This window comes from Benincasa hispida, chromosome 6 (assembly GCF_027475165.1).
Source record: "Benincasa hispida cultivar pf3 chromosome 6, pf3_genome.v1.1, whole genome shotgun sequence".
In the NCBI taxonomy this organism is placed as follows: Eukaryota; Viridiplantae; Streptophyta; class Magnoliopsida; order Cucurbitales; family Cucurbitaceae; genus Benincasa; species Benincasa hispida.
In genome coordinates this window covers 40,571,080-40,582,960 of record NC_143483.1, presented here as the reverse complement: position 1 = coordinate 40,582,960, position 11,881 = coordinate 40,571,080, and the positions used below count along the sequence as shown (strand labels likewise).

At 33.9% G+C, this 11,881-nt stretch overlaps 1 protein-coding gene across 1 annotated transcript; it reads right to left on the bottom strand.

Annotated features, from left to right (window-relative positions):
* Positions 1-578: 578 nt before the first annotated feature.
* On the bottom strand, positions 579-2,569 carry LOC150035657 (uncharacterized; the record flags this gene model as incomplete). The annotated part of the gene is made up of 2 exons (XM_090314387.1): positions 579-773; positions 1,817-2,569. Coding segments are annotated over 2 exons (948 nt in total), but the record flags the coding sequence as incomplete, so codon positions are not given.
* Positions 2,570-11,881: the final 9,312 nt, after the last annotated feature.

Genomic DNA, 11,881 nt, shown 5'->3' with positions numbered 1-11,881 from the left:
TAAGTCGAATAACTCATTAATTCTTGGGAAAGATTCGCATAGCCCTTCCGAGAAATGTGGTGATTATATACACATTTCGCACGTCTTTCTTTTTGAACACAACTGATTTTTTGTACAACAAATCTAGCTGAAGTTACCTATCAAAACAATGATAATGTTGACATGTAATTTATTGTGAATGACTTACCTCCCATTCTTCACTCAATCATTCGTTGACGAACAATGTCCAATGATCTTGCTCTATATGAGAATATTGTTGCGGTGGAAATTGCAAGACTGAAGGTTCATTCTTAAATGGAAGTATGAACTTTTGAGTCAACGTTGTTTTGAAAGTCCGAAACTTCCTAGATACAGACATTAGTATATAATGTTTGGACTTAAAGTCCACATTGAACGACATCTGCACAATGAAAAAAGTAGTTAAATAATAAACTAATAAACTACTATGCACATGAATTAAAAGTTTAGAAAACATACCTACACAATCAAAAAGTTTGTCTTTTAAATGATTTGGAACTTTTTTTTCAAGAATCTTACGTTATAGGAATTTGTTGTCGAACAAAAACTCCTATATAACTCTACATCCTCTTTGCTCCAGATCCAACCAGTTGTCCATGTTCATTATAATCGATGGTCAACCGTTGCCCAGATGTCCTTATTTGTGCCAACTCAGCCATTGTAGTTGGGCCACATGATATACTTATTCTACTATATTTTTGTGGGATCATATTTCTCTCATCCTTACTGCTACTTATTGAAGTTTCCATGTCAATCTGCGAAAAAAAAAAGAAAAAAAAAAGAAAACATTACTCACACAAAAAACATATAATCTTAATATTTAAATACATATAACCATAGTAAATGACATACCATGTTTAATACATTATTTATCAACCCATCGATCCTCATAGTCATGTCTAATGTATGTGGATGTTGTATCATCAATCTCAGTAAATGTATCAACATTGGACATTCTTTGCATACCTCCATAACCACACTCTTGTAGCATATCTCCTATTTTATCTTCATAAAAATCATCCTCAATTGTTCGTTGTGGAGATGTTAAAACAATTGACCAACCCGAATTTACGGGGTCTTTTACATAAAACACTTGTTTTGCTTGAGAGGCTAAAATAAATGGGTCTGATTTATGTCCAATACGATCGAGGTCCACAATAGTAAACCTAAACTCGTCTGTTTTGACTCCAGATCTATTCTCAACCCAATTACATTTGAATAAAATAAATGATAATCCATGATAGTCAAACTCCTATATTTCTTGTATTACACCATAAAAGATCATATCTGACATGACGGGCCTTTTATTCGTAGCACTAAAGACTTGCATTGTGGTAGCCGTTATACTAACTCCACTATTTTGAACCCTCATAATATCATCGCGATTCTTTGTGTCATAGTAGTAACCATTGACCACATAACCAGAATATTTTGCCACAATTGGACAAGGTCCATTAGCTATCCATCTCAAAGAAGGCGATATGGAATTTTTGGGTACTTCGAGAGCTAGTACAAACTACGATATATTTCCTAATATTTTAGTAGTTAAGATTTAATTATACATCAAATAGTAGGTCTCTAGAGATTACCCGTGTGGACAACCACCGACTGAATGTACGATTATGCTCTTCTTGAAGCCACTTTCTACTTTTATTTTTACCAGAATTGAGCTTAGACAAAATATCCATATGTTGCTATTATAAATGAAAAAGTTGGTAGATTATTGAATAATCAAGTAACCTAAAACAAGAATAAGATGAAGATCTACATACTCGACGTAAGGAAGCACATAATTTACATTTTGAAGGACATAAAGATGAGCTTGATCCAACTCATCTTTACTCGATCTGATAAAAGAAGTAGCTGACAATGCTCTATCAATGTTTGAATTTGCTTTCTTTGTTGATGATTTTAGCCCAATAGAATTAACACTAGATACGAATTCAGAACAAAACTCTATAGTCTCTTCAACAATATAATTTTCTCTAACATATCCTTCTGGTCGATTTCTATTTCGTACATAAGTTTTCAACACTTTCATGTATCGTTCATAAGGATACATCCACCTCAAATAAACAGGTCCACAAAACTCAACTTCTCTTACAAGATGCACTACAAGGTGTACCATTATTGTGAAGAATGATGGAGGAAAATACTTCTCTAAGAGGTATAGAGTGACAACGATATCCTCTTGCATATCCTTTAACTGAGATGAATCGATCGCCTTGCAACATATAGCGTTAAAGAAAAAGTATAGGCGAGTAATTGCAAGTCTTACATGTTTGGGTAAAATATCACGAATGGCTACCGGTAATAATTGTTGCATAAGAACGTGATGGTCATGTGACTTAAGTCCGTAAAGTTTCAAATCTGTGAGCGACACTAAACTTTGAATGTTCGATGAATAGCCTTCAGGTACTTTAATTTCTGATAGTACCTTACAAAAGCTCAATTTCTCAGCTCGTGTTAATGTATAACATGCGGGAGGTAAAAAGACTTTTTTCTCTCCTACTTGAGGGGCTAACTCTGATCTAATGTTCAATTCCACCAAATATAATCAAGTCTTTATTCCTCTTTTATTTTACCAGGAATATCAAGCAATGTGGCAATAAAATTTGCACATACATTCTTTTCAATGTGCATCACGTCTAAACAATGTCACACGTCAAGATACTTCCAATATTCTAACTAAAAAAGAATAGATTTTTTCTTCCAATAAATTGAAGTGTTATCTCCACTGTTATTTTCTTTGATACTTTTCTTACCAAATGAATATTGATGCTTACTTGTTTCTGCAAGAATTTCTTCCCCACTCAATGGTTTTGGACCAAATTCTAATTCATGTGCGCCATTAAAAACTTTCTTTTTTTTCTTCTATATGAATGATGGCGGGGTAGAAACTTGCGATGCCCAAGATATGTCATCCTCTTCCCTTTTGGTAAATAAGTGGATGAAGTATTCTCTCCACAAATTGGACATATATGATATCCTTTAACCGTACAACCACACAAGTTACCTTACGCAGGAAAATCATTAATGGTCCATAATAAAATGGCTTTAAGCATGAAACGTTGTTCTTCATATGCATCGTAACATTCTACCCCATCTTTCCAAAGTTTTTTCAAGTCATCTACTAACGGAGCTAAATAAACATCTATATCATTTTCCGGTTGTTTAGGACCAGATATTAGTGCAATCAACATCATAAATTTTTGCTTCATGCACAACCATGGAGGTAGATTGTACGTCACTAACATCACTGGCCAACAACTATATCTACTACTCAGATCTCCATGTGGATTTACCCCATCTGTCGAAAGAGCAAGACGAAGATTTCTAGGTTTTGACCCAAACTCTGGCCACAAATTTTCTATTTTTTTCCATGATAGAACATCTTTGGGATGTTTTAATAAACCATCTATTTCTTTTTTTTTTTTTAGCATGCCACGTCAATAAACTTGATGTCTCTTTACTTCGAAATATTCTTTCAAATCTTGGAATTGGGGAGAAATACCACATGACTTGTGCTGGGATATTCTTAGCCTTTTCGTTTAATTTTTTTTGAAGCTTCCATCTTGACGTACCACAAATGGGGCATACATTTGCATTAGAGAGTTCTTTTCTAAACAAGCAACAATCATTTCTACATGCATGAATCTTCTCGTACTTCATTCCAAGAGTACCCAACATCTTTTTTGCTTCATAAGTAGAAGTTGGAATTTCATTAGGACTAGGTAATATGTCATGAATTAATTCCAACAACTTAGTGAAACTCTTATCACTCCATCCAAATTTAGGTTTTAAATTATATAACTTTACCAATGTAGATATTTTGGAAAAAGTTTTACAATTTGGGTATAATGGTTTCTTCACATCATCTAATAATTCTTCAAAATTATCGGATTTTCCACTAAAATAGTTATTGTATGCAGCCTCAAACATTCCAATTGTGTCTTCAACATCAACATCATCCTCATCAACTTCGTCTCTTTCACTAGTAGACACATTTTCATTGTTTCTCTTACTCGGTAATAATTCACCATGAAAAATCCATGTCTGATAACTTTGATCTATACCATTAAAAAACAAGTGTTCTCTTATTTTGTTCACATCTAGAGTCTTTGCATTAACACACTTCAAACATGGACAACTCATGACATTCAGTATATTTGAATGTTGTAGACCATTTTTAATAAACACCTCGACCCCTAAACCATACTCAGCTGACATTCTATTCAATTTCATCCATGACTTATCCATGATTGTAAAATATGCATCTTAATCTACAAAAAAAAAATAATAATAACAAGGGAAAATTTAAAAGCATAAAATTATGATTGAAAAATATGCAACTTCAACAAATTTAGAACAACTAGACTTTTAAGATAAGCATCTTATAAATATTACCTTGTCCTTGTTATTAATGTTGTTATGAAGTCATTTTTGTGTTGGGTGCACCTTCTCCACTTGTCAACCTTCTTAAAACACGTCCAATGCAATCTTCCTTTCTTCCTTCCAAATCTCCAAGAATCAAAATTTAGCCTTACACGTCAAACTTGAACCTAAGAAATGAAAAACTTCACTCAACACCACACAACAAGTGGCATAAATTCTAAGCTAAAGCCAATGGGAGGTAAGGACTCTAAACGGTAACATATGGAGATGACAAGCATGAACCATTAACCATGTTATGTATAAATTAGATCGACGGAAGAGAAAAAAGGCCTACTGCACGAAGCTACAAAAGATTAACGAAAATAATGTTCCTTACTAAAGTGCAGGATAATCAGTGCCTTAATTTCTTATTTTCTTATATAGGAACCATATTGCTACACTTGAATAACAACAAGATAGAGGATCAAAAGATGGATTGGTCAGATATAATGAGTTATTAAACCATTTGTAAATTATAAGTTAATGTAAACACATGAAAGTTTCCAGAATATATAGTGGATGAGTAATAGAACAAAGCAACATAAACATAGATAACACATCGGTGTTCTTGGTTCGATTATTTTTAGAACATTTGTTCAGCCTTTCTTTTATTCATCGTGATTCATGACACTATTGTTTGTGTAACAATACACTGTCTAATGAAATCTAAGGTTGAATGACTAAACAACAGTATAAATTTGACAGAAATTTCATTCAGCTAAACTAATTTCAGCTAAACAGCAGTATAAATCTGCTCTGATGAAGATAAACCCAAAATTTCTCAAATGGATACAACAAGACAAGCTGCTCTTTTGGTGGTTATTAGGTTCGATGACAAAAGAAAATATTGTTTAAATATTCAACTATCAAATGACAGAGGAAGACAACCCCACCTGAAGGCAAATGAAAATGTTGTTCAAATATACCTGCGATGGAGAAGCTTTGATGACGAGCTCGTTTCCGATGATCGCTCGATGAAGACAACCCCACCTGAAGGCAAACGGCCAACCAGTAGCTACTGAGAGAGGAGAGAGTTTGTTTGGGTAGGCAAACGGCCGATTGAGGGCTGCAGTTCGTTTGGTAAAGTGAGATAGTTGAAAAATGAAATTTTAAGGCACACGCGCGAGAGGGAAATCAAAATTTTGATAAATTAAAAAAATATAATGAGAGGTTAAAACCGATATTGTAAGCGATCTTCAATGTCGGTTTAAAATCAACATGATCCCTTTTTTTCAACCGATATAATACATCCGATAATACTATTTTCAACCGACATTGAAGCTCGAATTTCTTCTAGTGACACTTGTGACCATTCCACAAAGCGAGCCGTATCCATAGCGTTACCAGGATAAGGTTTCCCTCCTATATCCATATACTACAGACCATTTTGGTCATCACTCAAGATATGATCCACTTGTATGCCATCACATGTATGCTTGAATCAGTACAGATAACCAAGGGTTTTATGTTTATTGGTTTGTGGTAAAGCAAATAAAATAAGTAAATGAGAAATAATACAAGATGTGAAATAAATATCATATATTAACAACACAAGCGTTCGTACAAATTGTTTACAAACTACAAGACACGAGATTTTAGGGCATCAATCTCAACAGTATTATCTTAATCTTCTCAAAATGACCTATGTCCTCACAAAAAATAACCTAAAGAAGATTGATACTGAAAGCATGAACCTTGAAGTATTCATGGGGTACCTAGAGAAAATTAATACATATGAGAAAGATGAGTACAATTGTTGGCATTATCTTTTAAATTGCCTTGCTAATCGATTTTATGATGATTATGAAACTGCTTTCCCATATGCCAAGGTAATATGAAAAACCTTATAGAGTAAATACGATATTAAAGAGTAAATATGTTGCAAGTCGCTTCTTTTGCTTTCAAATAGTGGATGAAAAATATGTAGTAGAGCAAGTACAATACTTTCAGATGATAGTGGTTGAAGTAGCATATGAAAGAATTAAGACTGGAGACAATCTAATTGTTACCGACATAATTGACAAGCATCCACCATTATTGAGAGAATTTTAGAAAAATATGAGTCATAAGCAAAAAGACATTTCTCTAGAAGTATAAATCATTTGCATGCATGTGGAGGAAGGGGCAAGGGGCAAGCTTCTTTGATTCAAAAAAATAAAAAACTCACAAAGGTAAACATAATCTCTTCGAATAATAGTTTACCTAATGATCAGATTCCTAAAAATAGTTATATAAAGCTAAAGAAGAATTATATGATAAAAAATAACAAATCTCACTTTTCTAATATAAGATATTCAAAGGCAATGAATAAAAATCAAGTACTTCAACACTCTAAACCAATTTATTTTGTTTGTGGCAAAAGTCGGATATTGCACAAATTTACAAATTTTAGAAACAAGAACACGTGATTCAAGCTAATGTTACCATGTGTCTGTGTGTTTCAAAGTGTTGAAGGATGGTGGATTAATTCTGGAGTCAATAGACACATTTGCTATGACAAAAATTGTTTCAAAGTTTATACTCCTTTTGAGGAGCCTAAAATTATAGCGCTCGGCAATTCTCATAGCACCTAATTTGGAAACTTGTGAGGTTGCATTAAAATTCACCTCGGACAGGATTGTAATTTGGAAAGATGTGCTTTACACGCCCTCCATTAGGAAGAACTTGATGTCGAGTTATCTTCTTAGTATAGTTGAATTTAAACATACTATGGAATCTTATCAATATGTGATAACAAAAGAGAAGTTTTTGTTGGAAAAAGTTATACCTATGATGGAATGTTCAAATTGAAGATTGAAAATATCAATAAAATATCTACCAATTTGGTTTATATGTTTTCTTCTTAAAATTTTGGCATGCTCGTTTATGTTGTATAAATTATAAATATGTGGGGATAATGAGTAGCCTTGGATTAGTTCCTCATTTTTTTTTTTTTTTTAAGAAAGGTGAAATATGCAACAAATCTAAAATCACAAAATGACCTAATAAAATGTTTGAAAGAAATACCAAATAATTAGAATTAATTCACAAATATTTGCATGAATTTAAAGGAGTTTTAACTAGAGGATGAGATAGTATATTTTGTCACTCTTATTAATGATTTTAAAAATATTTTATCACATTTGTTGATGATTTTCAAAATATACTCAAGTTTATTTATTGAAAAAAAAAGTAGTGCTTTTGAGATTAAAAAAAATCACCTTAAAGTTGAAAATAATTTTAATAGAAAAATCAAAAGAACTAGAAGTGATAGCTGTCGAGAATATAAATCATTTGAATTCAATTCTTATGTTGAATCATTATGAATAAATTATGCAATTACCCCCCTATATTCAGTTGCTTCTAATGGAGTATCAGAGAGGAGTGTAAATGGGTTGGATTGGGCCAATTTTTTTTTTTTTTTTTTGTATTAAAATCGATCCAATCCTAATAGGATCGTTCCAAATTCCAATTGAAATTAAACATCAACAATTACAGTCAATAAACGGAACCTAATAGGTCATGCACAAAACAAAATTACAGCATGCTTTAGGAGAGAGTCAAGGGATAGAGTATGCATACCTTTGAAAAAACATTCTTCACAACTCTCTTGATCAAACTCCAAGCATCCAAGACAGCAATACACAACCCTCAAACAACATGACCGGTGCACAACACGATCACAACAAACACAACGATCACGAACCCAATGAATAACTTCCAGAACCGTGAAATCAACCGAGTTGAGTGAGGATACCACCACAATGGTTACCTTGGTATTCTCGGTATGAGAATCCAGGAGTTGTGGACTCTGTATGGACTTGGTTAGAGGAAGAGACAGGAGGAACAACAATCGTGTAGACGATCAAGCAAGTGGGAGATGGTATGCTGTCTATTTATAGACAATATGCTTGATCGTGTGGAAGATGATAACCTATCGTACAGACAATGACACGCGATCGTTTAGCTACGACCAACTGAGTGAACTATCATATAGTTATACTCCACAATTGTTTAGTCTCTCTACTAGCTATCTTATAGTAAAATACTTTCACTTGATAGTCTTCTCCGTGAGTTTCTTTCCGAAAGTAGTAACCTCTAATTTTAGGAAAACATTTTTCCTTTTAACTCATGGTTACCATAAAACCACCAATAACCTCCCACTCAATTGATTACTAGAAAAAAGAGATAATTATCAAATAATTAATATTATTGTAAATATATATGATAACCAACTTACTATATGATAACCAACTTACTATATTATATTTATAACCCATAGTTTTAATATTTCATTTCATGAAACATATAAACCATAGTTCTTTTTCTATTTTATGGTACTTAATGTAAATCATATTTACATTAATCCTCCACTTAATGTATCTCATATCACACCAATTATATCATATATAATTCAAAATTCCTCTTGTCAATTTGAATACTTCAAACTAACACCAAGAACTTATTCTTAACTTGAATCCATTGAGCAAGGGGACCTTATGGACCTGTAGCTTGAAGCTCCAACGGTATGTGAATAACTGACTAAACTCTTTAGTCATGGGATCCACCATCCGTTAACTGTCGAGCATTCCACTAAAGATCAACAACTGCACTCTCCTCACTACAGATATATTTCTATGTCCATATCAACTAATCAAAAGTGCGATAACCCTTCACAGATCACTCGTAAGTACTGCTGGGCCAATTTTTGCCCTTGTAGTTACATCTAACTTCTTAAGTATCACTGATCCTTCTAATGAACATAAGTCATAGTCCTACTATGGCTGAGTCCTCTCTTTCAAAGAGAGGATGTGGCCACTATGTTCAAGACTCGGAATCAGCCCTTAAGGGAGTAATCTATCTACTTACCCCTGCTTCGGGGAAGGAGTAAATTTCATTTTGTGTAACTGAGTTCCCAGCTCCTCAATTAGATTAATCCTCAAAAGGTAGGCTTGTTGAGTTGGCAATCTGACTACTCTCACCTATACTAATTAAAGGACTGCCCTCAAAAGTAGGAGTTCCCAAAACACTCAGGATTAAGGTCATGTCATCTATGGTTGTTTAGGTGAGATGTAAGTCTCAAGTATCAACGATGTTATATAAAGAGATGAATCATCTTGTGGTCCAGTCTTATACAAACTCTTTGAATAGGACACTTCCACTCACATGTCTCCTCATGAATGGTCAGGATCAACCATCTGTAGTAATTCACAACACATGTAAACCTCTACAAAGCGGGCTGTATTCGTAGTGTCACTAGGATAAGGTACCCCTCCTTAATCCATATACTGCAGACCTTTTTAGGTTATTTCTCAAGACATGATCCACTTGTATATCTCATATACATGCTTAATTTTACATACAATAACCATGGAGCTTTGTTTATTGGATGTGAGTAAATGCAAAATCAAATAACTCTTATTTTATTCATAACAATGTCTATAGTGTTTACAAACTACGAAACTTTGGGAGAATTAGGACACCAATCCCAACAATCTCCCACTTGTTCTAATGCCTCGGGAGACTAATGTATAATACATGAAAAAAAAGTACAATATACAATAAACTAAGGCATACTCTATACCCCAGAATTATCTCTCACTTGCCCTAGACAAGATGCCTCATGTCCCGTAGACCCAGACTCTCCAAATGATCTTTGAACACTTTAGCCGTGAGAGCCTTTGTAAACGGATCAGCAACGTTGTGCACCGACACGATCTTCGTGACTATCACATCACCACGATGCACAATCTCCCTGATCAAGTGATATTTCCATTCTATATACTTTCATTCTACGATGACTCTGAGGTTCCTTCGAATTTGCCACAACCTTGTTGTTATCACAATACAGTGTGATTGGCAAAGACATATTTGGAACAACCTCCAAATCGGTAAGGAATTTCCTCGACCAACTAACCTTCTTAGCTGTTTTACAAACGGCTACGTATTCGACTTCCATAGTAGAGTCCGCGATGCATCCTTGCTTGATGTTTCACCAAACTACATCCCCTCCATTCAGAGTGAACATTGACCCCGAGGTCGATTTCCGAGAATCTCTATCAGTCTAAAAGTCAGAGTCTATGTGTCTTATAAAGATCAAATCCTTATCTTCATATATGAGCATGTAGTCCTTCATTCTTCGAAGATACTTGAGGATCGTCTTGACCGCCGTCCAGTGATCTAATCCTGGATTGGACTAATAACAACTAACAATCCCTATTGCATAGCAAATGTCAGGTTTGGTACATAACATTGCATACATTAAACTTCCAACAGCTGAAGCATAGGGAATCCATCTCATCTCCTCAACCTCTTAAGGTATCTTAGGACACTGATCTTTAAACAAAACGATTCCATACTTGAAGGGAAACAAACCCTTCTTGAAATCCTGCATCCTATACCTGATCAATATTTGATCGATGTATGATGCCTGAGATGAGGCTAACCTCTTGTTCTTATGATCCTGAATAATCTGGATCCCTAGAACATACTTCTAAGAGTGTAATAACATGCAAGGAAGTATCAAGGATCATAAGCATTCAAATTCACTAATTTTGGCATAAACTAGAACATGCTCATCTGTGTAAGAGGGTTTTAGATCATATCTATGTAGAACTCTTCAAGATCTTGATCAAACAGCAGTAGTCTTCATTAAAGATCACCGTGAACCACCTCAAGATCTTTCCCACTATCCTCTTGGAGCTTTAGACCGAGTTTTGGGACTCAAGAATAGCTTGAAGTAATGTAAAACTGAGAAAAGCTCACAACAACACATTACCAAAGAACTCTTTCTTCCAGTTGAAATTTTCTCTCAAAATTTCTGTGTAATGCATGTCTTCAAATCACTCCATTCTTCTTTATTTATTATATATGAATATGCAAAAAAAGGAATATGCACGGCTTGCAGCTCATGCTTGGAGTGTAATGAAGAAGAGGAAGTGGGCTTTGTGTGAGCATAAAGAAGATGATAATGGAAAATCTCACATTTCCATTTTGTGAATGTAATCCGATTTTCCAATTTTATCATTGAAACCAAAATCTTGATTTTAAAATCATTTTGATATTAAAACTGAAAAAATTAATTTTCTAAAATTAATTTCATAAATTAATTTAATATCAAATATTAAATTAATTTTTGCACAAAATCATCTTTATATATTTAAATCATATTTAAATATATATTCTCCTATTCCATTTAATTTAAATTTGAACGTTTCAAATTAATCTCTCAAGCTACTCTAAAGCTTAACCAGTTATGACCTAGTAGAGGGACCTCACGGACCTACAGATCATGAGCTCCAACGATTTGAGATTAATCAGCTAAACTCATTAGTTCGATCTAACCCCCATTCGTTAACTAATGGGACACTCCACTATAGCCCATAGTTGAACTCCTCTCACTGTAGATATATTATGTCCCCTTTATAACCATAATCAGTAAGTCGATCCT